We start from the raw sequence: 26115 nt of genomic DNA on the forward strand, positions 1-26115 counted from the left end.
ACTATATCTTTGCACAATGAATAATCGGGGGAGCTCTTCAGCTTGTTTTGTTCTTTTTCATTGTCTGAAAGAAGAAAAAGTTCTGCACTAGTTTTGCTGCAGTTAAAGTAAAATGAGGAACGAGGCAAAACTTTGACATAAAGGTCAACTTCTGCACATCAGCTGGCATTATATATCCATGTCGACGTATGTCTAAATGATTTACTGTATTAAGTGGCTGTCCTGCCAAAGTCAAAATGATCAATAATACATTACAACACGTAGGGATAACAACCTACAAGGTGAAGACTTCACATCTGTAATAGAAGGATGTGAGAGAACAATAAAAAACAGCTGTAAATATAGTTAAAGAACGAGTGGGTGAGATTTGTACAATTTGTTTTAATTTATTTTTATTTGTGTTTGCACTTTTATTTTCCTTCTGTTCTTATTCATTTCTGTATAGTGCATTTCTTTATGTACTGTGTGCTATTGTATAAAACCAAAACTCAATAAATAAACGTGTTTAAAAATATATATGACATATTGACAGTGTGTGCTGCATTTCACATTTTAGTGCTGCGTCCAACAGCAACAACATCCCCATCATTGTTCCCTCGTCTGAGACACTGCCCTGAAGCCCTCTTCCTCGTCTCCATGTCTCCATCCCCCTGCCGCTTTTCTTCCTCCTCCTCAGCGGTGATCCTCACAGCCACTTCCTGGTTGGTGATGTCACTCTGAGTGGCCACAGGATCGTCTTCCTCGCAGATGGAGGAGGAAGAGGAGGTGTCGGGGTCAGTGTGGTTGACAGGTGTTGGCACAGCATTGAAGGTGATGAAGCCAATGAGGATGACCACCAGCGAGACCAGGTAGAGTCCAGAGAACTGAGGCAGGGCAGAGAGTGAACAGGTTAACTTTAATCATATGAACAAAGGTGCAGCCTGCTGCCTAAGTGTCAAACACCACTACGACCTGAAAAAGCTGCTTTATTGGACATGTCCAGACATGTTTGAGCCACCAGAGCCAGAAGACGGTGACAGGTTGGTAATTTTTCTTTTCCCTGTGTCAGTTGTTGGAACTGAAGTGAGCTGAAGTGAACTGCAGGGCTGATGTGGACTGAGAGAGTCGCTGAGGGTACGTCAGAATTCAGTACTACATAGTTTTCAGTTTTGTCACATTTGCAGCAACTTTTTTCTAACATATAATGTGTTAAGAAGATAAACTCAATTTTTCCTTTACACAGACTTTAAAGGCAGCATAACATTCAAAGTTGTCTTTTATTCAGCGGCTCCTCTCAGATGCTCGATCACAATCTGGCACCTGGTTGCTACATTATTAGAGAGTCCTGCCCTCACACCCTGCTCACTGTTATTGGCAGGCGGCTAAACACCCACAGTCCACAGGTTGATGCCCAGAAACATATATATATAATACAGCAAAAGAGGAAAATACATGCAGAGGGCAGGGTCTCTGCAGATACAGACACCACCACACACTTCTAGGAAGTCATTCATGATGAGAGGGATTATTTTATGAGTCAATACTTTGCTTTTAGGAAAATCCTAATCATTCTACCTTTAAATAATTCATGTTTTTGGCCACTTGGGAGCAGCAGAGACGAACTATAAACACAATATATGGTGATATCATCACCCTTTAAGTTGTTGTGTTGAACTTGTTGGCAAACTGTTTCTTATTTAAATATCCAGCCATTACAGAGCAACATTATTATTTATTTGGAGTCCAGTTTGTGGTAACCTGATGAATACATCCAATTTTCACCGTCTTTCAGGTCTGTTTTGTTCTCTGCCAGCTCCTGAGGGAAAAAACTGTCTTTTTACCTGCAAAATTTCTCAACTGCTGCCAAAATGAGAGTGGTGAGAGTGAACCTAGACTGTAAAGTTGTGGGCCAGGCAGCAAAACGATGAGCCGTAACTCACTATAACACCCTATAAAACTGTGTAAACTTGAAACTTTCAGTGCACATACACAGAAAATTGACTTTTCAGTGATATAAGAAACTGTTTTTGTCCAGTAGTGCTACTTTTGAAATGAACAATATTTGCATGTTCATATTCATCCTTTTTCAGTGTGGGAGACGACAATGAGAAAAATTTTAGAAGGTAATAAAAATACAGTGTATGCATAACCGAAGCAAATTATTATTCAAAGCAGAGCATTTTTTATATGTTTTAAAACATCTTTAATCTGCAAATGAAGTGGCGTAGACATAGAAAGTAGCACATAATGACAAGACTCACGTACTTCACTTAAGTAAATGACGTTTCACTGGTTTAGTGAGCGGCTCATGCCAGGGACGCAGAGGAAAAACCAGGGTAAATGATTGCAAGTATTATTTTCAGCACATAATGTAATATCCTGTTTGGGTTAAAAGTCATTCATTCAAAGGACTTTGGACTCATGGGTTTATAAAATGTGTACATGCATGCAGCTGTGTTAAAACACATGGCACTGAAAGTACACCTTGACCTTTACTATTGTTTATTAAGACGGCCGTGTCACTCTAACATACAGCAGGTCACTGTGACCCAGGAAGTGGGGCGTCACAAAACATTATGAGTGTGTATCATGCAGTAAAGGAACCTGAACTACAAGGAAAGTGCCTTGAGTTAAGCATCTTAACTGAAAATGCTAAAACTAGCAATGCATCACTCTGTCTCTCAATACTCTCCACTTTACCCCGTCTGTCTGTGGCTCTCAGCCTGAAGGCCATTGGTTCCTATGGAAAATGTAAAGTATTAGGGTCACAATGATATAATTTCATTTTAAAATAATTTCCTAAAACAGCTGGGCTTTGCAGGTTTTGTTTTTTTTTAACAAACATTAATCAAACAGTTGGAAATAGCACAGAGGCAGAGAACAGCTTGCAATTATTTCTTTGATGCTGTTATCTTAATATCACAAGTCAATTATTTTGAGATAACGAAGTTTGCTTTCTCATGAACATGGGTTAATTTTTCTAATAAAAAAAAGGCAGATTTCTTGAGATAACAAAACAATTTATTATGATTAATCTGTTATCACAAGAAAACTTTGTAATCTCAAGATAAGAAAATAATTACCTCATCATATTGTGGCATTAGAAGAAATCATTTCGAGCATGGCCATTTTCTGCTGCTGTCAAGTAGTGCATTTGTGAGGGGATTATTTTCGGCGGTGGTTTAATCCACGTTTGGTGCTCTAGTGACTATTCTGTGAAGCAGGACGGCGTGTGGGACTGAGTCAAAATAATCTACAGTGTTTCTGATGTGTTTTTGGACAACACTGCAGCTCTATGACACAGAGATAAATCAGACTTTAGATAGACGCACAATATTTAGTGTATAGACACATTCAGTGCTGGTTCTGGTCTTTTCATGGAACATGCAGATTTGCTGCAGAGTAATCCTTTAACCCTATGTTTCTGTGTTTCTATGTGTGTGTGTGTGTGTGTGTGTGTGTGTGTGTGTGTGTGTGTGTGTGTGTGTGTGTGTGTGCGTGTGTGTGTCTGCTCACATTATACTGGAAGAGGAAGATCCCACAGAAGAGGCTGAAGAGGTCAGCGGTGAGCAGGGAGAGGTTGACGGAGGTGGCGCTGCTCAGCTTCATCACTATGGGCATACAGCTGTACAGAGCGTACATACACAACGCATAACCAGAGAAAAGGAGCCCTGAGAGGAGAGACGCCTGACTGTTAGTTCAATTCAAATGTTAACAAATTATATATATATAAATATATATATAAATTCCCCAAATGCTGAAAACAACAACTTGATAAATCACAATATATCTGAGTTTGGTTTGGAGTTCTTCTATCTCTCAGTGACCACAGATGTTTAATGCAGCTTTAAATACTGGTTGATTTATAGTGCATTTATGTTTTGGTTCCTCTGGTCCTGTGATGTAAACGGGATGGATTTAATCAGATTATCTACTGACCCTTTCACATGGGAAATTGCTGATTAACTTTTCAGTTTAGTCCGGAGAAAAGCTGCGACTACAAAGAAGACTTCAAGCATTTTATATCTGAATCTATCAGGAGAGAACAGATCTCATAATGGTTGCCTTATTCTGCCTTATTCAGGTTTTGTTTTCAAAAAGTTTGTGGGTGAGATGAATACTGACCAACTTGCCAGCTCCACTGGATGGCAGCAACTTCATTCCGCTCCAGGACCACCCTGGTTAAAGGAAAACAACAGTAACACCAGATTAATGACAATGTTGAATGAGTCATAAGACTGATCTCATAGACACACACACACACTCACACACACACCCCTACTTACATCTGTATGGTGCTGATGATTGTGCCGAACAGGCCGACCATCCCCAGGAACTCCACTCTGCTCAGGTTCTTCACTGTGTATTCCTGACACACATTAGACACTCCGTACAGCGTGGCGCTGATCAGCACCAAACCGTCACCTAACAAGACGTTTGAGGCTGAAGACAGAGGACACCCACAGTATCAGAGCTGTTGTCCAACACTTTTACAATTATACTGATTGGCCTGACGGTAGCACAGCATTAGCTTGTTTGTCTGTACATGAACAACTAAGCCTTCAATTTAATCTCAACTACACACCTGTAAAGTTTAGCGACTGTATCTTGTACACTTGTATTAGAAATGGACAACATGAAAGCTCCCCCCAAAAGTAGCACTGAAATGTCTCTAGATTGCCCCCTGGTGGCTGGCTGCAGTATGGATCATAAATACTAAAGTATACAGCAAATAAATTTTTCCCAAAAATGTTTTTTGTCATTGTAGTTAGTTCTGAACATGCTGATCTTTGTTTAAGTGTTTTTTATCTGATCACTTTGGTTTTTATTAGTTATTTGATGCTATGAAAAGATGGTTTCATTCCATGATTGACAGCTGAGCTCTGCTCGCTATTAAGTCAGCCTGCTGTATAAGCAGAAACTCAAAGGCATGGCTGTCACCCTGATCACTACTGTGCAGACTCTGGCTCCAAATAACGTCACTGCTGCAAGATGTCAACACTCATATCCAGGGTATTTTGGCTTCAGTTTTGTCCAGTGGGAGGAAGTGGGGTGTGCAGAGTCCATCTTATTTTATGTCAATGGTTGTGACATTATCGCAGAAAACAAACAAACAGAATTTGTCCACAGACAGACATGTAAACATTTGTCAAAATACTCAAAACCACCTCTGTGGTTGTTCCTGCTACAGACAACGCTTCCGGGATCACTTTTTGCCATGAAGACACACATAGACTCACATAGAATTTTACCTATGGTGATGAGAATGTATGGGAATGTTTCAAATGAATGATGGAAATTGTTTGAGTGTTTGGACCAAACCCATCTTTGAACTCGGCCTTCAAATTTGTTTGGTTTTTTGGCCTTTTATGCTTTTAATCTGATAGGACAGCTGAAATGAGGACAGGTAAGCGGGAGAAGCTGAAGTCAAACCCATGGCCACTGCAGAGGACTCACAGCCTCGGTAAATGGGGCGCACGCTCTACCACCTGAGCTACCTGGGCACCTCCTCGGCCTTCAATTTGATCTCAGCTACACACCTGTGATGTTTCGTTGTTGACAAAATCTTTCCACAGAGAGACACATAGTATAAGCACCTGCAAAGTACCCAAAACTGTGTCTGTTGTACCTGTCTACAGGACCACATTTTGGCATGATGACGCGCACACGTACACACACACACACACACACACACACACACACACACACACACACACACAAATAGTAAGCTGATTCAGTAGTGAGCGCAGCAGAGCTGTACTGTCAATCATGGCAACTCTGTTTTTATATCATCAAATACCTAATTAACATCAAACTGATTAGAAAAATGAACACCTGAACAAACATCAGCATGATAAGAACTACCTAAAATCACAGAAACCATGATAGTGAACACACGGGCAGGATTTTTAGATGTTTTGGCTTCACTTTGAGGAGGACTGTCATGCTGCTATGGCTGGTAATTACAGCCTGGGGCATTGATGAAGTCACTGAGTGAGTAAAACACTTGGAGGAAGGTCTTACTGGAGCCCTGGTCTCGTCCAGCCAGCAGGTCGGCCCCCACCATGGCCCCCACCCCGAGGAGACAGATGCAGACGGCTACATAGTGGACCAGCCTGTAGCGCGTCTTCAAAATCCACCAGGACAGAAGCATCAGGACCGGGATCACAAAGCAGTCCAGGAGCTGGAGACAGAAACGCATTTAAATAAACACAAATATAAATAAGTACAAAAACACACACACTTCATTCAAAGATTTTCTAGAATTTATAAACACAAGTTCTTCAGACTAAATAATGAGCTAAATGAATGTACTGCTGAGAGTTCACTAAACTCAATAAATCAAGTGTTTAAAGACAAAAACTCCAAATATGAAATCCACACAAGCAAACACAGCCTGTACTCACCTGTATACTGGTGAGGGTGGTGTACTGGTAGGCTTTAACCACAGTGTAGTTGGCTTCCACGTCCACCAGTCCCAGCAGGAGGTACTTCCACCATCTCCTCTTCAGGATCTGTAAAATATTGCCATCCCCTACGTTTTAAAGGGGGACACCCCTGAACTTCAGTATTGACATTTGTTTGTTTCACCAAGTCTGAGGACAGTTTGACAGCTGAATCACTGCTGCTCCCTGTGGCCACATGGGTTACAGCTACTATCTTTGTTTTTTTCCATTCATTTGATAGAAAAACTGGCATATTAACTTTCCCAATGACCCACAAATTTAAATTTATAATGTGATCTACACACTAAGTTGTATAAATTTGTGTATGCATGTTAGTGGTACTCAGATCCTTTGCTTAAGTGTAACACCAAGCTGTAAAAATGTTGATTTTACTTTGGTGAAAGTATTAAGTATTAAAAGTAAAGTAACTTAATGTAAAAAATTACCCTAGTGAGTGTTGTGTTATTATATATACTATATCAATAGAATATGTGTATGAAATGTAAAGGTGATTGTAATATTATTGCTGATGCACTGATGAGTTGGAGCTAATTTTAAGTATTTTATATGTTATTGTAGTAGTTTTAGTTATACCAATTCTTCATATTTTACATGTTTTGCAAATGAAATCCTAACGTGTAAAGTAGCTAGTAGCTAAAGCTGTCAAAAATGAGTAAAAAGTACAATATATCTTTATGAATTGATTTGGAGGAGCTGTATAAAGTGGCATGAAATAAAAATGTGGAAGTAGCAGTGGACTTTAATTTTAACAAATCTGAATTATATTTCATTGTATTTTAAATTGTCTCCTGGCACCTGAATTTTGTGTTTTCCTTTACTTAGAAAACACATTTTCACCATAAATTGTTGTAGCAAAGGCACTGACTGGTTGATAAAAATCACTAGAATGCAGTAAATTTCTTAAAGGAGGATCCCCGCACCCCTTCACTTAATGTGTCTTCTCCAGTGTTGAAAGGAAACCTATGCCCAAGACTAAAAGTAAAATAAAAACATTACTCTTATGTTGCAGGTGTTATCTCAGGTGTTCAGACCTACAGCGGCAGTGTTACCTGTTCTGCAGAGCAGCATGGTAGTGTAGGTGACACACAGCAGGGTGTAGTTAAAAAAGCTCTGCAGCATGGGTGTGTTCACGTTGAAGCTGGTGGCCAGGTACTGGGAGGTGATGGCCGTCCCACAGATGAGTGCAGCCAGGCCCTGACCCATGGCCAGAGTCCTGGCCAACTGCCTGAGAGAAACAAGAATGACGGATCTTTAAAGCACTTTTTTTTTTATTAATAATATTTTCCATATCACTCACCTTAAACATACTTGAGAACATATCAGTTATTCATATTTGCTTTTTTTTTTTGCCAAGAGTCAGATGTGAAGACCGTTATTTGAAAAAGACTTTACCGCTGTTTGTAACAGACCGCTGACTACATGCTGAGAAATCTCAGCTCCAAAGTTACAAATAAAGTTTTAGACTAACATGCTTCTTGTCCTCTCGTGTCCTCTGTCCACTCACCAGGTGAAAACTTCCTTGAGGTTGAACTTCTTGATCCTCATCACGAGGCCCGTGCTTTGGTTTCTCATGTCTCTGGCTGCATCCTCAGACTCCATGTTTCCACACCAGTGACGGAGGAATCCTCTGAGTTTTAACTGTGCCAAGAAGTTAAACCCTTTACTTCCCAATTGTTCCGGAGCTGAATGATTAACCGACTCAGAGGGCAAAGATTGCTCATTCACTTATCTGTGTGAGTGTGTATGATGTGTTGAAGACCGCCAGATAAGAACTGATGATGAAAGATACATTTAAAGAAGTCATCACTTTGGTTCCTCCCGTTTTCACTCTCAGCTGTTATCTGCCGATGAGATAACAACTTGTGTCAGAGGGAAAGTGCTTCATCATTGTGTTTTTTACTAACTACATTTACTCAAGTACTGAGGTAATATTACTTTACTTGAGTTTCCATTTTAAACTACTTTATACTTATATTCCACAGCAATTCAGATGTAACTGCACTTTTAATTCCATTTATTTCACTGCTACTTTTCAGATAAAGATGTAAAATAAAAATCTAAAAAATCAATTAATTACAAAAAATAAAGCTGCAGCAAATATGGAATTCAACATTAACTCCAGAGAGTCACGTGACAAAATAAAACACTAATATTAGTTTCCTTATAAAGCCCTGCCTCTTTTTTTAAACTGCACCATAATTGAGGATGATATTGTGTGAATGTAAAGGATCAAAAATGCATGTTACCTAAAAGTAATACTGTACTATAGAGGGCCATACACAAGTAAAAATATAAAGATGATGTGTAAAACCTTCTTTGATAAAATATCATCAATACAGGCCTGTGCACTACAAAAAGTTGTAACTAATCTGTGGGATTTTTAGCCATGACAGAGAGAATTCAGTGTGCAGAGCAGAGTTACTATGACCTAATCCTGAGCCAGCTGTAGTACCTGTCTCGCGAGATTCTGCGAGGTGATAAGTTGAAGAAACATGGCGACGTCTAATTTGTTAAAGGTAAGAAGCACTTGAATATATCGTATATCCCGTATTTGCGAGCAGATATAAACTCTCCGTTTTCATATAGAGTGCAGTTATATATTTGTACTATTTGGACATATGTATATATCCTCTAATAGTGTAAATATATTAAATAAATGCACAAATAGGTGCGCCTGAAGTCACAGTGTCCACCGTTGTCGTTGTTGAAGTCCCGGTGTTCTGTCAGAGTCTGTTTCCCCAACGATTTATTCCCCCCTGTCGCGAACAGAACCAGTCCGAACCCCAACCTGTCTTCTTCTGTGGTTCTTAAACAAACCCGACCTTAGCCGTTACCCCAGTCAGGCATCTCGGGCACTACGAACCATCACCTAACAAGACCCGTATCAAACCCTAAACCCAATATTGGGGAACATGGGGAACCCGGTCCGAAGGGGAGACAAACTTCGACGCAAGATAACGGTGTCTCGTCTTCTCGTTCGCAACAGAACTGTAAAGTTCTTTCTTTTGGCTAATTGTTGCTAACATGCTAACGCCTTTATTTTGATTAGCAAACACACGGCAAAGCAATCTCCTCTCAACATGAACCTGCTAAATACACACAAGGCCCTGTCAAGTATCATCTATCAGTTAATGACTTCTGTCAGCGGAGTAGACTTTTCACGGCTTGCCTCGACATGATTATCCAATAAAATAATTAACCTTTAGCCACTCAGCAGCTAGCTTTATATGCTAGCAAGAGAGGTCGTTTTGACAGGCAGCCGCCCCCCCCCATCTGACACTTTGACACTCTATTTGGCCACGACTAAATGTCAGTATCAGGAGACCAGGCAGGTGGACGCAGACCGCTATCCAACTCTTCATAACGTTATAAAAAATACTTATAACTCTGAACTAATGCAAGATTGAAAAGAAATATATTGATAATGACTGTTGATTAAATATTGGATTTAAAATGTTGATTAACTGGGCATACTGGGCAACACGGATGCACAACTTTCAGTAAATAATAACCATCAAGCCAAGCTATAGCATAAATAGTAAGCTGTATTATATTTGAATATGTATAAAAGGAAATCTAGGCGCGCCAGACATGTTTTTTATTTTACTATTTTAAGACAAAGCTGCAGCCAAACCTTTAGGCCTATGTTTATATTGTATAGCTAACTGTATAACATTGTGAAGACTGGATAATTACTGGATGATTACTAAGCAGCACAGCCAAAGCTCAGTGTTATATTTTGCCACTTTCTACATTTTATAGTTTCTACAATTTATTATTTGTGTTAATGTTAACATTAAGGTTCTATAGAGACTTTTCTATTCAATAAATATTGTTTGTTTATACCTCATTCTGTTCTGTATTCTATGACTGACTTATGGAGCAAATAGTTTTAAAGGAGGGAAGATTTTGCTGGCAATGACAAATGGTGAGGGGAGACAAATACGTCAGAAACAGGCAGATTTAATAACACAAATTAAGTTGTCCTGATACTTTTGATGATTGATACAGATACACACAGGCGAGTGCACGGACAGATTTTTTTTCCATCATCAATTACGCAGTTTGTGCAATACATGCACATATGCACCTAAGGTAACCATAAGAGCCCTAATATCATGGTGCCCCCCGACATACCATAGTTATATTTTAACCTACCACCCACAGTACCCTGTTTAAGATACACCTGTGTTTTTTCACTGATAATTTGTTGAAATAGGTGCTGTATACAATAATGGGTCATTGATGCTTTTCAATACCACCGACCCTTCACTTCCATTATTACAAATTTGTGTTATGTGCACCATAATTGTCTAAACCTGCAGAGAAGCAAGGTTTTGATACAGTTTTAAACTGTTGTTTTTTTACTATTATTTATTCCTGGTGTTGTTATTGTCATGTTCCTGTTATTTATTTTTTTTTAAATAATGGAAAATACTCTTCTTACATTAAGTTCTCATATATCTTAGCCTCTCCAGCAGCTTAAATATACCAAAAATATTAATTTTCATTGATTATTCATTGATTTTTAGAATTAAGTGAATTGGCCAAGTGTTGGAACGCTATTCCCTAAAGTATCAGGAAATTACAAGAAAGTAGTAGTGCTAAATGAAGCGCCAACTGTTCAATCAATTAAGTGGGTTCTTTAGCAAAATGCCAAACATTGTCTGGCTCCAGCTTCTCTAATGTGAGGATGTGCTGCTTGTCTGTGAAATAATTATAAACTGAATATCTCCTTGGTTTTGGATCAGTTGGATAAGCAATTTTAGAAATTACAATTGGCATTTTTCACTATTTGCTGATATTTAATAGGCTAAATTATTAGGTCGTTAGTTAATATATTGTAGACTGATCAATCAGCCAATAAAGCAAATCATTTTTAGTTGCAGTTCTGCAAGGAAATGTGTACAAAGTGAGAATAAATTTCCCATTTAGAGGAATAAAGCAGACATTAAAAGATGGCCTCTGGGATCTTATGTCAGTGTTATTTAAAATCAAATTTCCTTTACACTACATTAAATACAACGTAATAACAAAGTGAAAACAAGATTATATGAATTTTGCAAATGTACAAAATATCACATTGACATAAGTATTCAGAACCTTAACTCAGTGCTTAGTTGAAGCACCTCTGGCAGCGATTACAGCCTCAAGTCTTCTTGAGTATAATGTGACAAGCTTCTCTGCAGATCCTCTGACACTCTGAGGTTGAATAGGGACTGTTGGTCCAGGCTCTTGCTGAGCCACTCGAGGACATTCACAGAGTTGTCCTCAAGCCACTCCTGCATGGTCTTGGCTGTGTGCTTTGGGTCATTGTCCCATTGGAAGGTGAACCTTCAGCCAGCCATTCAATACAAAGCTCCCACTTTAGCCAGTTTACAAGGTGGCCAGTTACCAAAACTGATCTAGACTGATACAGCTTAATAATAGAAGTGATATTAAGTGGTACATGAAAAGAACTACTTAATCAAAGAGTTAATGTAAAGTTATTTATAGCTATTAAAAGCTGTTCTATTGCAGTTAATCTAATTAGCCTACTTGATCCCAGCACTTGGTCTAACTTGAGTCTTTATGTATCTCATTGTTCATTTTGCATTTCTGTCTCTGTCCTCTCTTGTTTTCTCTCTGCTAACCCCTCCCTTCCCATTGATCTTTTTCATCTGTCCTTTTCTTCCTCCCACTCACACATCCCATATCTCTGTTCCAGAACAAGGGGTCCCTGCAGTTTGAGGACAAGTGGGATCTGATGCGGCCCATCGTTCTCAAGCTGCTCAGACAGGAGGCCGTCACCAAGCAACAGTGGTTCGACTTGTTCTCGTAAGAGATGCGCTCTGCTGTGTCCGGTAGTTCTTTGTCTTATTTAAGGAAGTGGTCCAGTGCAGGATCAACACAGCTGCTGGTTTTGCTGCTAGTGCTGCTTGAAATCCTGAAAACAGTTGCCTAACTTTGAAAGCAGGATAGAACAACAGGCTGCTCACAGCAAACTATTTTGGTGCATTTCAGACACACACACACACATTCTACAGATGATCTTAGTTTTCACCAACAGGTGTTGTACTCCACATAATCCCAACACAATACCATACATTTGTAGGTAAGCTTGTTGTGGGGTGTGTCACACTCATAAACTGGGATGGAAACGTGTCTTGTTTCCATAGCTTAACTGCCACAATTTGATGTACAACCACCTCCTAAAATAGAAAGCTACTTCAGCAACCAACTTTAAAAGTCCTATTTCTTTACTCTAAGGGTTTTCTGGTGACAGTCATGGCTGGAGGCGTTTTGTTTTCAGGAAACATAACTATTAGGACATATATTCCCTACATGTAAGGAATTTCTCTAAACTTGGCACAAATGTCAACTTGGATTCAATCCTGAACTGATTAGATTTAAACCTCAGATAACACATTTTAGGTCATAACTCAAGAATTCATACACTAATCATGACAGAATTATACACAAATATTTAATGGGATAAAATGATGATGTGATGAAATCTGATATTCAAAAGGTCAAAGGTCAACTTCACTGTTACATCATAATGTTCAGCTCTCAAGCAGTCTTGAGAAGTCTTAGTGTCTTAAAGTGAAGACAGCATGTTTCTCTCTGGAAATAATTCACTGGAATCATACATATCAATAGAGCGATGGCTTCCATTTTGCCAAAAATATGCACGTAATAAATTTTATTAAACTCCCTCAAAGTCTTTATTTTCTCTAAATATGAGTCTGGGCAGACGTGGATGTAAACTGCAACTTGACTGGTCGATGGAGGCATACAAGCAGACAAGGAGCAATTTGATTTCAGAAATGACAAATTACACTGTCAGTGCCTTATCACATCAGGTTCATCATCAGGTGAGTTTAGCAGCTGTGAGGAGGATCACATCTGTGTGTTTACAATAACCTGCAGAGTTCTCATTGCTGTACCAGTTGTAAAGCCCCTTGAGGAAAAAAAGTGATTTTTGATATTATTTTGATATTTTTATAGAAATAAAATTGACTTGACTTATCTGAATAACTTTAAATAACAAAGGGGAAAATGTGGAGAGTGAAGGGCCAGTCACACCGAAAACAGCAACTGTAGCAACAATTCTAAGAACAACGATGTGAGCGTGCACGCTGATGAACAATAATATTCTGTTAAAGCTGCACGCTGCAACTTTTTCAGCAGCTCAGGGAAAGAGATATTGATGATCTGTCACTGCTTTTCATTGCTTAGACAAAAAAAAACACAGGGGTTCACAGACTTCAAAGACAAGAGGGGTTAGGACAATCCATCATTGTTCTCTTTTGAAGACTAATTTTATCTGCACTGTTCGTACGAGTCAGCATCGATATGTTGGCATCCTGGCGATCATCAAAGGGGACGTCAGTAAGAACCAAATAAACTTCAGAGACCCAATCAGCACTAAGACCATTTAGCAGCATGTCTTGGATAAAATTACCTTTTTTAAATGTGCAGTTTGCAGCCTAATATTATGATATACAAGTGTTTAATAAGTTACAGGCTATTTCCTTTAAATTTGGGTGGATTTTGATTGGCTGCTGTGTCTGTCATTCATCAAATCTCTCTGAATATGATTTTAACAATATTGTTCACTACTGTTGTTGTGTTGTAATGTGAACTGCTGCCATCCATTTAAGTTAGAACAATTTTTAAAACAATAGTTAAGAAGAGGAAGTTTGTGATTGCTTATTTTGGTCTTGTGAAAGAGGATGAGAAGAGGGGAACAGGAACATGGACAGTTGAGTTGCCATTTATCATCTCCTCCAGGAGCTATGGAGAAACAGATCACATTTCAAAGGCACTAGTATACCATGTGGGGATTTGAGTTGAGTAAAAGCCGCAGAAGATAAAAAGTTGAGGCAGGATTCAAATATGTGCCTTACTGTCAGGCAGCAGTGTTGGCACGTTGGCCTTTGAACTAAGTCACACAAAGGAACAGCTCCCTCAGTGTCCATGATGTTGGGTTGAAATTAAAAGCTTCTTCTGAGATGGACGCTTCGTATCTTTCTGGTTTTGCTTACATGCCGTGCTCTTCAGTGCCTTGATTCCACTCTTGATTCTTTCGAAAGATGTGATGTTTACATTTTGAAACTATTTTGAGCCTCCAGAGACTTGACTTAAGTTTTCATACAAAGAAATACCACAGAAATTTCTACACTGTATTTGTTGCCTGGCAACATGAGCTTCTTGAAAATTACATTACCAGAAGTACCAGAACCTCTTAAACCCTTGCTGTTTTCAGTGGCAGCAGTCTACATGGATGGCTGCACTATCACCTTACTGACAGTCACATGTACTTCACCTTACAGTCGACATCAGATACACTGTTTTAGACACGCTCTCATTCACATTTAATAACGAACTTGAATGAACTGCAGTGATATCCAGTTTCCTTCTTGTCTGCCCTACAGAGATGTCCATGCTGTGTGTCTATGGGATGACAAAGGACCAGCCAAAATTCACCAAGCCCTCAAAGAGGACATCCTAGACTTCATCAAACAAGCACAGGCTGTAAGTAGTTTGTGTATGAGACTAGACTATACGCTAACTTTTTATTGATTTTTGTTGTTTGTTTTAAGCATTTTTAAGACGTGCATGCAGCAACACAAGATGAAACATGCAGAGAGAGAGAGAGTGTGTGAAAAGACTCTTAATACATTTATTATCTCAGTCATCATCTTTAATGCACCAAAGATTAAATAAAATCTATTTATTTAACTATAACACAGTATGAAAGAGCCCCTTTTAATTTCTGAAGGTGATTCTCTTCAGATCAGTCTTTAAAAACAGTTTTACCCTTTGTGGTGCAACTGGAGCAAAAAAAAACCTTCACACAGCCACAGTCTCTAACTTTTGCTTGCATCTGTTGCTATGGCAGCGGGTGCTGAGCCACCAGGACGACACAGCGTTGTTAAAAGCCTACATTGTCGAGTGGAGGAAGTTTTTCACCCAGTGCGACATCCTGCCCAAACCCTTCTGTCAGCTGGAGATCACGCTGATGGGCAAACAGGGCAGCAACAAGAAAGCAAACATGGAGGACAGCATCGTACGCAAGGTGAGAGGAGGAAGCGGAATAAAACCCACAGGCTGAGAGGTCAGGCACAAAAAACAGAAAAGGATGATGAATGAGACACGAGAGGAAGCAGCGAGATGGAGGTGAAGTAGATGAGGAGAACAACAGAGGCAGATAGAAAGCCATGATGGAAAACAACATTTTGCACAATAGTTAAGAGAAGCAGGAGGGGAAAAGATACATAGAAAAGTAAGAGGAGCATGAGACAAAATGACCTAAAGTCATAACAACTAAAGCAAGTTAACAAGACAGGAGGAAATAGAAAAGGAGAGGAATTGTAAAAGGCAGAACAGACGTAGAGGTTGTGAGAAGTGGCTCACAGGGAGGAAAACATTAAATTATCAGTGTCGCGAGTTGGCTGGTTGTGAGTAGCAAAGGGTCCGTTGGCCTAAAAAGCCTCCTTTCAGAGAAAAAAGTATGAATCATATTTGTTTGATCCCTGTGAGGAAGAGGAGTATTTCAGTTTGAGATAAAATGCTGCAGAAGAGGAAGTTGTGGGTGAGTGGATTTGATTCAGCAGGCAGATGGAAGAAGTTTTGTTAAAAGCACTTGGTTAATAAATTTGGCTTAACTGTTCTTGGACGGTAGGAGATGTTACTTCATTATTATTATTATAACTTTTATTTGGTGAACTTGATGCTCATTTATTATTGCCATTTCCTTAATTTTTCTAGCTGATGCTGGACACGTGGAACGAGTCAATCTTTTCCAACATCAAGAGTCGCCTGCAGGACAGCGCCATGAAGCTGGTGCATGCTGAGAGGCAGGGGGAGGCCTTCGACTCGCAGCTCGTCATAGGTGTACGAGAGTCGTATGGTAAGACAGACAGAAATAAACATATGGAAGGGCACAGAAAAAAAGATTGAACAAGTTATTGCTAATGTGTGCAGAAATACAAGTTGGTACAGTGATTTCAAATCCATCCTTTGAAATGACGACTCCATCTGCATTCTTTTCTTGGTTTTTCAAACAGAAACTCCCACTCAGCCACTAGCAAAAAGTGGTTATGTAGGTTACAGCGTTGATGCCCTTTCCTCTCCTCCCTCAGCCTGTTTATATGTAGCAGTATCATCATATAGACACCTACATCAGGTCATGTGGGAAAACATTTTTAGAAAGACTAAGGAAAACAACATTTGATGCTCAAATGTATGTACTTAGACCAAAATTTTATTGTAGGGGTTTGAACACTAACTGGGAAGCTACAGAATGATATAAAAACCCTAAAAAAACAAGTAACCAAGTAATAAACCCAGACTTTAAATAAAATCTTACTTCTGCAGTTCTACTGTAATTATCCAGGGATGGATGCACTGAATACTGCATGATAACCAAATTAAGAAAAAAACATGAGAAGTAATGACCACTTTTTGTCCTATTCTCCATCCTTCTCTCCCACCAGTGAACCTGTGTTCGAACCCAGAGGACAAGCTGCAGATCTACAGGGATAACTTTGAGAAGGCATACCTGGACTCCACAGAGAGGTTTTATAGAACACAGGCACCGTCATACCTGCAACAGAACGGTGTCCAGAACTACATGAAATATGTAAGCCACAGTAATATTTATAATTATAAGTAGAAGTGTTAGTATGAAGGATGTTGTTACTTTGAAATGTGAACAAGAATCCCACTAACAAATACTCTGATAAAAGGAAGAGGAATGACACCTCGCCCAGTATGCCAGCAGTTGTATGTAACTTGTGGCCACAACAGACAGATGGAGCGTCCTGTGTTGTAATCTATTCAGAGGTCCACTCTTAAAGGGATAGTTCACCCAAAAATGAAAATTCAGTCATTAACTACTCAGCCTCGTGCTGATTGAAGGTTGTGTCCACAAAACACTGCTGGAGTTTTACAAGAAACATAAAACATAAAAACATAAAATGTCCCGTACTGCTCGTTTGGCGTAACTGAAGTCTCATCAAGCCCCAATGCTATTCACTTGTGCATCACACCACCACCACACCAAAACGTGGCATAAATGATGTCTTTCAAGTCAGTTTGGCATGTCAGGGCTTTAGGAGACTTGGATTACACCAGACAGGCAGTATTGAGGCATTTTATTTTTTTTTTATTGGTTGTGTTTTTTACATTTGAAAACTGGTCACCATTCATTTAAATTGTTTGGGAGAATCTGCAATACTGTTTTCCTGTGAAACTCCAGCAGTGTTTTGTGGGCTTAGAAAACTAAACCAGACCTTCAATCAGCACGAGGGTGAGTAGATAATTACTGAATTTTCATTTTTGGGTGAACTATCCCTTTAAGTCAAGGCTAGCTAGCAGACTTGAATAATTCACTGCAAACATGCAGCCGTGCAAACTGCCTCATCATATCACGCTCCTCCAAATTGTCGTCTGTAGTTTTTTTCAAGACAAAAGTTGTTTTGTTTTTGGAGTGAATTAAAATATTGTCCTCACATAGCATTAAGGTTGTTTGTATAACTTTTATTCATTCATGTGTCTCCCTGCAGGCAGATGCAAAGCTGAGAGAAGAGGAGAAGAGAGCACTTAGATATCTAGAGACACGTCGTGAATGTAACTCTGTTCAAGCAGTAAGTTTCTTTGGCAAGCTTCAATACTAGCAGTTTTCTTTTTCACGTTTATTATCAGTTTATTATTAAGTTTCATGTTTCTTTAACAGTTATTTCCCTCATGCCTCCTCAATCTATATTCTGTATTTTCAGGTGATCTTGTCAGATCACACACACATTCACATTGACACCTGGCGTCTCAGAAGTCTCATTAAATTTATTTGATGTTATTTATTTCAAAGCTGTCATTATACTGCGTCTTTGTTTCCTGTGTTTTCCCACAGCTTATGGAGTGTTGTGTGAATGCTCTGGTGACCTCATTCAAAGAAACCATCCTTGCTGAATGTCCAGGAATGATCAAACGCAACGAGACAGACAGTGAGTACTGCTGTACTGTTGTCACATCAATGGCATGTTGTTGTTTTTTAAATGTAGTGTGATGAAGTAAGCCTCATTTGTTTTGTAAGATGCAAACTGTTATGTCTGCTAGACGTAGCGGCATCAGCAGTCACTAGTGGATCAACCAGCTAGATGTTGTGGATAAAAATAAATTCTCTCAGTGTTAATTGGTTTCCTGCCAAGTGGGACCAGTAGAGCCGTACAACCCGTGAGCTACAGTCCCATTTTTCCCAGGACACTTTGCCTGTTTTGGCTTTGTTGATCTCTGTGTATTGTTGGGCTTTGTGATGCAGAACAATTACAACGTTCTACTGTTAGTATTATATAATGATTTAATTATAGTTATTATCAGTATTGTTACTAGTAGTGATACAACAGAGTTTGCATGGGTCCAGACCTGCGAATCCACCTACTCCGGGTTGAAATGGAGTGAAATAAGCTGACAGTTCTCTCTAATATCAATATATGATGTCCACGAATCTGTAAGTGCAGGAATTGTTGTATTCAGCCAGTAAGCATTTTGTCCTGTGTGCGTAACACCGATTTTCTTCCCCCGGAGCAGAGCTGCACTTGATGTTTTCACTGATGGACAAGGTTCCCAGTGGGATCGAGCCCATGCTGAAAGACCTGGAGGAACATATCATCAATGCTGGACTAGCAGACATGGTGGCTGCTGCCGAGACTATCACTACTGTACGTGCACAATCACGCTTCAGCAATTAGTTAGCACATCTCCTCATTTTCATGCTCAGTTCATACATGTGGTCATGATTACATGGTCCAGACCTGTCGAAGAGTCATGTGCAGTTAGTCTGCTGTTATCCAAACTGAAGTTTATGTAATAATATAATTATAATATAATTCTGAATTTACACATGAAACATCATCATTACATTAATTATGTAGTATTACCTACTGTCAGGTGTGTTGGATGTATATTTTCTAATGCAGGTTCATGAAGTCGCTGTCCAGGGAACATCCTCCATTACAATCATTAAAATCAATCCCAGCGTAACATCATTCACTATGACACTTATTCTGTCCTCCATCTCTGTGATGGATGGAGCTTATTTTCATATTGAGCCATTTCATCTTTTTATTCATCTTTACATTTAACAGCACTCGTTTTTCCTGTTTCTTGGCTTTAGCAGGTTCCTTAAAGTGATAAACTTTACTCTCCTGATCTCTGAAAGCATAATTTCAAACTCTGACCTCGTGAAGAAGTTCATTCTTCTCTTCATTTCCCAACTTAAGGGTCAGGAAGTGTGGCCTTGTATGCTTTTATTGGGGTGTTAATTATTTAAGTTTATAAGTCTGATGCACATGCACTCAAATATGCACAGGTGGATCATTAACACGGTTAACCGAAGGTACAAGCATTTGTTGAATCTGGCGTGTTTGTACAAGAAATTTAAATAAGAATATTAAAATGTTCTTGCATGAGGCCCAGCGACAACTAAAATTCATGAATGCCCAAACATGAGACAGATAACAGGACAATCAGTATGTAGTGAATGAATATGACTAATAGACCAAAGTTAATATTGGAGGGCTGATTGCACAACACGCTCAGTCGTTTGAAATGTGTGTGTGTCTATGTTTGTCCAGGACTCTGAGAAGTATGTGGAGCAGTTGTTGACTTTGTTTAACCGCTTCAGTAAACTGGTAAAGGAGGCCTTCCAGGACGACCCTCGCTTCCTCACTGCAAGAGATAAGGTCTGTTTTACCCAAACCACCAAAGCACTGCATAAATAACAAATATAACTGGAAAAATAACACTTTAAAGGTCCAGTGTGTAAGATTCATGGGGATCTGTTGGTTGAATTTGGCAGCCTTAGAATGAGCATTTTATATCTACAGAGGATGCAGGTCCTCTTCCACAGAGGGCACCATGTTGCACCACTTTGTTTCTATAGTAACCCACAACAGACAAACCAAACACTGGCTCTAGATATGGCCTTTTGCATTTTTCACAACCATTGCAGCTAAATCATACGTACTGGGCTTTTAAATGTTATTTGTACAACTTAAAGTTCACTTCACAATGAACATGTGAGTCTGTACGTGTGAACAGGGAAACTGTGTAGGTAGAACAAGGCTCTGGGAAATTATTTTCTGGATTTTCAGGGTTTTTATAGACTAAATGAATACTGATAAATCAAATGCATAAGGAACTGATAAATAGATAATGTAACATTAAGTTGTAGCCTTACTTGTTCGGTCCTCTGCTTTATTATGAGTGGTGGTAAACACTTGTACATGTTTTCTGTTCCCTTGCAGGCTTACAAAGCTGTTGTCAATGACGCCACAATCTTCAAACTGGAGCTGCCTATGAAACAAAAAGGGTGAGGAGCTGCAGCTGTCTGTTTTATTCTTGTACATGTGGAATTACTCGGCGTTCCTGTTCAAAACTAAGAATGCAGGATTGTCTTTTCTGTTCAGTTAAATTTTGTCACATTGTTGTGGTGTGCATGTTTTGTGTGTGTAAATGTGTATGCGTGTGTATCCCTATCCAACCAGTGTTGGTATGAAGACTCAGCCTGAGTCCAAGTGTCCTGAGCTACTGGCAAACTACTGTGACATGCTGCTGAGGAAAACTCCTCTCAGCAAGAAACTCACCTCAGAGGAAATCGAGCTCAAACTCAAAGAAGTGGTGAGTCTCCGTCCTGTTGGCCACACGACCCGACTCGCGTTTAGGCGATCTATTTTCAGAGTCCTTTTCCTCTGTTCTCACACTAATTCCTTCTTTTATCTTCTCTCCTTGCAGCTCTTGGTGTTGAAGTACGTCCAGAATAAAGACGTGTTCATGCGTTACCACAAAGCTCACCTGACCAGACGCCTGATTCTGGACATTTCAGCAGACAGTGAGATAGAAGAGAACATGGTGGAGTGGCTGAGAGTGAGTTACACTTTTCTTAAATAATGTATCCAAGCAGACAGAGAGTATACCAGAGAGTACCAGAAGCAAAATCATTCTCAAGAGTTTTCTTTCAGTACTGCTTGCACTTTCAGCTCTGTCACATTTTTACTTGAGTTGTTCCTGCTAATACAAACCAGACTCCCTGCTACTCCTTCCACTAGCAAATCAGCAGGAGGTTTTATTGCGAAGCAGCTTCAGGAAATGTTATGTATTTGTTGGCAAGTTAGCAGAACATTGTTGGTGGAACTATCCTTAGATAGAAATGTTCACACAGAGAAAGAGTTTTAAATATTACATGGAACAAAGGGAAGAGAAAAAAACAGTGAGCTGGTAGATGATGAGCAGGAGTTGACTGTCTCTTACCTCAGTTTGTGTAAAACAGCACGCCACCACCATACCATCAAGATACACAAAGCTTTTTACTCTGCTGTGCTGCAGAAAACCACCACTGAGGAAACAGCATAATAATATAATAAATTATAATATTCTTATTTAAATGAGAAAATATCTGGTAAGGAAAAATCTGACCAAGAATTTTGTACCAGTTTTTGATGCTCTGTGCTACAGAAACTTTTTGTTTGTTGCTCAACATTTTGGTTCAGTCCCTACGTAAAAGAAAAACATATGAAAAAAGATACGCAGTGCATTAATTTCTTCTTTGTGCCACCGTCCCCTTTTCTCTTCCTTGGTGTTGTCTGGTGTCCTTGTTGTAGGAAGTAGGAATGCCTGCTGATTATGTGAACAAGCTGGCCAGAATGTTTCAGGACATCAAAGTCTCAGAGGACCTCAATCAGGTCTTCAAAGAGATGCACAAACACAACAAGCTGGCTCTTCCAGGTACCGTGCACACACACAAACACATACACACAAACACACAACTTGACACTTTCAGGGAATAAAATCTCCCAAAAAGTTTTTTTTGAGGGATTTGATTCTCTGAAACACAAAAGAGACCAAACATGTAGTATGTGTGTGTACATGTTGTTTACTGTATTTTTATGCTTCTTGATGTAAGAATATGTTTTTCTTATTAGAGCTCTCCTCCCCTCTTTCCCTGCAGCGGACAGTGTGAACATTAAGATCCTTAACGCCGGAGCTTGGTCACGAAGCAGTGAAAAGGTTTTTGTTTCTCTGCCGACGGAGCTGGAGGACCTGATCCCTGAGGTGGAAGACTTCTACAAGAGGAATCACAGCGGCCGCAAACTCCACTGGCATCACCTCATGTCCAACGGCATTGTGAGTGAGCTATAAGAGTTAAAGAAAGATCTCATGAAGATAAAAACAGTTTTTTAACTCTTGGAACATGGAAAGTGCTTTTGGCAGTGATTAGGATAAATCTTCCTTTTGTTCCTGCTTCTCTTCCCCCTTATCTTTATCTTGCAACCTTCTCCTAACACACTTTTCTTCTCTCCTCTTCACTGGATTTTGGTTCTTTATGTCTCTTTTTGTCTTTTTCTCATCATCTCTTTGGTTCTCCAAAACTGTTTGACCATCCAATAACATGAGTACATGAGTATTTTCTTTGATGTGTTCTTTTCCGCAGTTTTCAGGCTGCCAAACCAAACTGCCAGAGGAACACTGTGTTGCCATCTCTCACCCTCTCTGCCTTCTCCTTTGTTTCTCCTCCCGTCTGCTCAGATCACCTTTAAAAATGAGGTGGGTCAGTACGACCTGGAGGTGACGACGTTCCAGCTGGCCGTGCTGTTCGCCTGGAACCAGCGACCCAGAGAGCGAATCAGCTTTGAGAACCTAAAACTGGCCACAGAGCTGCCTGATGCAGAGCTACGCCGCACACTCTGGGTCAGAAACATTTGAAATGCTTTATTTCCAGCCAACAATTCTGGTATAAATTTACAGGATTAAGATTAAATATCTTAATCTGGGGTTAAATACATTCTTTGCACCTCCTGCACCACACAGCTGAGAAAGTTTGTCCTCCATCTAGCTGTTAGTTCTGGCGTTTTCTTTTTTTAAGTTTGTTAGTCGTAACCCACCAACAGTCCGTTTATGAACATTCCTAAAGCAGCCAAATATCAGTACCACTAATATACATTTGTGTCCTGCCTCACTGATGCTTTCATGCAGAGACTGGTTTAGTTTATCAGAAAAATCTCCCTTCATATAAACGTACCATCTCTATGGTCAAAACTTCTTTTGAACCACAAAAATGACAGTAGAAGATGTTACAGAACAAAACATGGAAATACGCTGAACCATTCTGGCAGCACGCAGTAATTTTTGTGTATAATTACAGGGTTTGACAGTAATGGTTTCCAGGGTGCCATTAGCAACTAATTCTGGCCCTTGGTTGCCATCAGTGCAACTACTTTCTAACACATGAAAAATAAGGACAGCAAACAGCAAATAAATATTTTTAAAATATTTGTTGCATTAGTGATATTTAAATTTTGCTGTTATAGTTCAAACTGGAACCAGATGACACTGCTGGTGTGTTGATGCGGTTAGTTGCATGTGCACAGACATCTGGAGAGGCAATGATGACTGTGGGGTGAAAACACACAAAACACATCACAAACAAATGTATAAATTAATTCAACTGACAAAGAATCAGATGAACCTGAATGAAAACCAAAAGGGTTCAGGATTGAGGGAGTTTTCAGAGGCTAGGTGTCCCGCCATCTTTGTGATAGACAGATAATTGTTCTGCAAAGTTCACATCCCACAGAACCACAGATTACTTTGATAAAGCTTTTAAACTTTCTTTGTCACATTTTCATCATTAACCTGACTTATAACTCCACAGTATCTTAAATACTCAAAATATAAGGTGGCCACTGTATTTTCAGTTTTGGCAACCAAAAGCTGACGAGTTAAACAATAATACAGACATGTTGCACAGTTTTTTATAAGCATTACAGATGCAGAGTCAGAGAGTTGAGGGGTCAGAGAGCATCAGACTGACAGTATACTTTGCTGGTAGCATTTGTAGAAAGTAAACACAAACACGTTGACAGTATTTATGACCTAAGTACTAATATACCTTAAAAACATTGTACTTTTGTTTTTCCTCTGCAGTCTCTGGTTGCCTTCCCCAAGCTGAAGAGGCAGGTGTTGTCTTATGACCCTCCAGTGAGCTCACCCAAAGACTTCACAGACAGCACACTCTTCTTCGTCAACCAGGAGTTCTCACTCATGTACGTTACGCTGTTTTCTAGAAATTAGATGTTATATACTCCCTGTCTCAGAGCAAGTGATACTTTTTCCCTGACAAAGTGAGGATATATATGTACTCTCATTCCCAAACAAATTAACCAGCAGTTTCTGGTCTGCTTCACACCACGACTACGCATGTTGTTAACTGGTAGCCTTTGTCTTTGTGTCTGTTATTTTCTCAGCAAAAACTCCAAAGTCCAGAAGCGGGGAAAGATTAATCTGATTGGTCGGCTGCAGCTGACCACAGAGCGAATGAGAGAAGAAGAGAATGAAGGAATCGTTCAGCTCAGAATACTCAGAACTCAGGTATGAAAATATAACACACACATCTTCAAGGATTTTAACTTGATATTGGTCAGTCGAGGAGATGGAATAGGACGGTCTCAAGTTTCAAAATGATCTTTTTATCCCCTTGTTTTCTCATCCAGGAGGCCATCATCCAAATCATGAAGATGAGGAAGAGAATCAGCAACGCCCAGCTGCAGACGGAGCTGGTGGAGATCCTGAAGAACATGTTTCTGCCTCAGAAGAAGATGATCAAGGAGCAGATCGAGTGGCTCATCGAGCACAAGTACATAAAGAGGGACGAGGCGGACATCAACACCTTCATCTACATGGCATAGGCAGCGAGGGAGGGAGCGCCTTCTTGCTCTGTTTTTTACTCCTGTCCTGCGACCGGCGCTTAACAATCCTGCGAGAGGAGAGGGACGAGGAACAAAAGGATGTGTCTGAGGAAGAGGAGGAGAGCGGTGACGATAAGTAGGGAGTGTGTTGGAGGATGAAGAGGAGCCTTTTCAACAAAAGTGTGGATGTGTTTTGTGTTTGTGAGACAACAGTGTGTTATCAGAGCGTAGAATCGGACCGTCTGTTTGTCTCTGCTGCCCTCTAGTGTCGATCAGAGGAGAGGCACTGCAGCGTGCGCCGTGTGCCAGCAGCTCAGAAGAAGAAAAAATAGTGACATTATTAAATTAAATACTTCCTGCCTTACTTTCATCAGCAACAGACTGCAGAGGAGGAGGAGGAGGAGGAGGAGGAGGAGGAGCAGTGAGGAGGGACAGGAGGACAAAGCTGATATCAATCCTTTGCTTTCACTTAACGCCACAGCAGCCATCTTAGCGGCGGCCATTTTGCATCCCTCCTCTTCTACGTTTGTCTTATTTTTGAACCGGGAATGCAAAAAGCCGCGAGTGAAAGCTGCCATCGAGGAGGAGCGGACACAGGTGGAGAGATTAAACTACCGAGGAGTATTTTGCCAAATTGTGTGTGTGTGTGTTTGAGTGCATGGTGTGTATCTGGTCTTTTAGATGTTTGTGTGTGTGTGTGTGTGTGTGTGTGTGTGTGTGTGTGTGTGTGTGTGTGTGTGTGTGTGTGTGTGAGTGAGTGTGTGTGTGTGCGCACTTTCAACAGCATGCTGCTTTATGATTTTTGTTTGTTTAATTTTTGTTCAGTGGAGGATCTGTCACACTTTGTGGTTGTGTCTGGAAAGGTTGGGACTATTTAAATGCTGATTTATAGGTTTTTTTTGTTTGTTTGTTTGTTTTTTTAACCCCCTGTGGCAGGT

The 26115-nt window shown here is 39.9% G+C and overlaps 2 protein-coding genes across 3 annotated transcripts; one reads left to right on the forward strand and one right to left on the reverse strand.

Moving 5' to 3' along the window:
• Nucleotides 1-361: 361 nt before the first annotated feature.
• Nucleotides 362-8183, reverse strand: LOC146328540 (queuine/queuosine transporter SLC35F2-like). 2 transcript variants are annotated; one of them, XR_014769986.1, is made up of 9 exons: nucleotides 7951-8183; nucleotides 7496-7671; nucleotides 6387-6514; nucleotides 6004-6163; nucleotides 4266-4422; nucleotides 4105-4157; nucleotides 3496-3650; nucleotides 3063-3272; nucleotides 728-863 (listed from the first exon to the last, which is right to left on the reverse strand). XR_014769986.1 is itself a non-coding variant. In XM_084717584.1 (8 exons), the coding sequence occupies exons 1-8, from the start codon at nucleotides 8043-8045 to the stop codon at nucleotides 546-548; spliced, it is 1242 nt and encodes a 413-aa protein (XP_084573710.1). In that variant the 5' UTR covers nucleotides 8046-8183; the 3' UTR covers nucleotides 362-545. The 2 variants fall into 2 exon arrangements, 1 of the variants encoding a protein (XP_084573710.1); XM_084717584.1 differs by lacking the exon at nucleotides 3063-3272 and having other exon boundaries at nucleotides 362-863.
• Nucleotides 8184-8795: 612 nt separating this feature from the next.
• Nucleotides 8796-26115, forward strand: LOC146328541 (cullin-5-like). The gene is made up of 19 exons (XM_084717581.1): nucleotides 8796-8962; nucleotides 12154-12263; nucleotides 14867-14966; nucleotides 15334-15510; nucleotides 16203-16344; nucleotides 16931-17076; nucleotides 18002-18082; nucleotides 18346-18439; nucleotides 19023-19153; nucleotides 20069-20176; nucleotides 20741-20805; nucleotides 20981-21113; nucleotides 21228-21359; nucleotides 22094-22217; nucleotides 22441-22616; nucleotides 23019-23180; nucleotides 24417-24535; nucleotides 24737-24860; nucleotides 24983-26115. Exons 1-19 carry the CDS (start codon nucleotides 8939-8941, stop codon nucleotides 25175-25177), a joined length of 2343 nt encoding a protein of 780 aa, XP_084573707.1. The 5' UTR covers nucleotides 8796-8938; the 3' UTR covers nucleotides 25178-26115.

This window comes from Lutjanus erythropterus, chromosome 4, assembly GCF_056507025.1.
Source record: "Lutjanus erythropterus isolate fLutEry1 chromosome 4, fLutEry1.hap2, whole genome shotgun sequence".
Classification (NCBI taxonomy): domain Eukaryota; kingdom Metazoa; phylum Chordata; class Actinopteri; order Lutjaniformes; family Lutjanidae; genus Lutjanus; species Lutjanus erythropterus.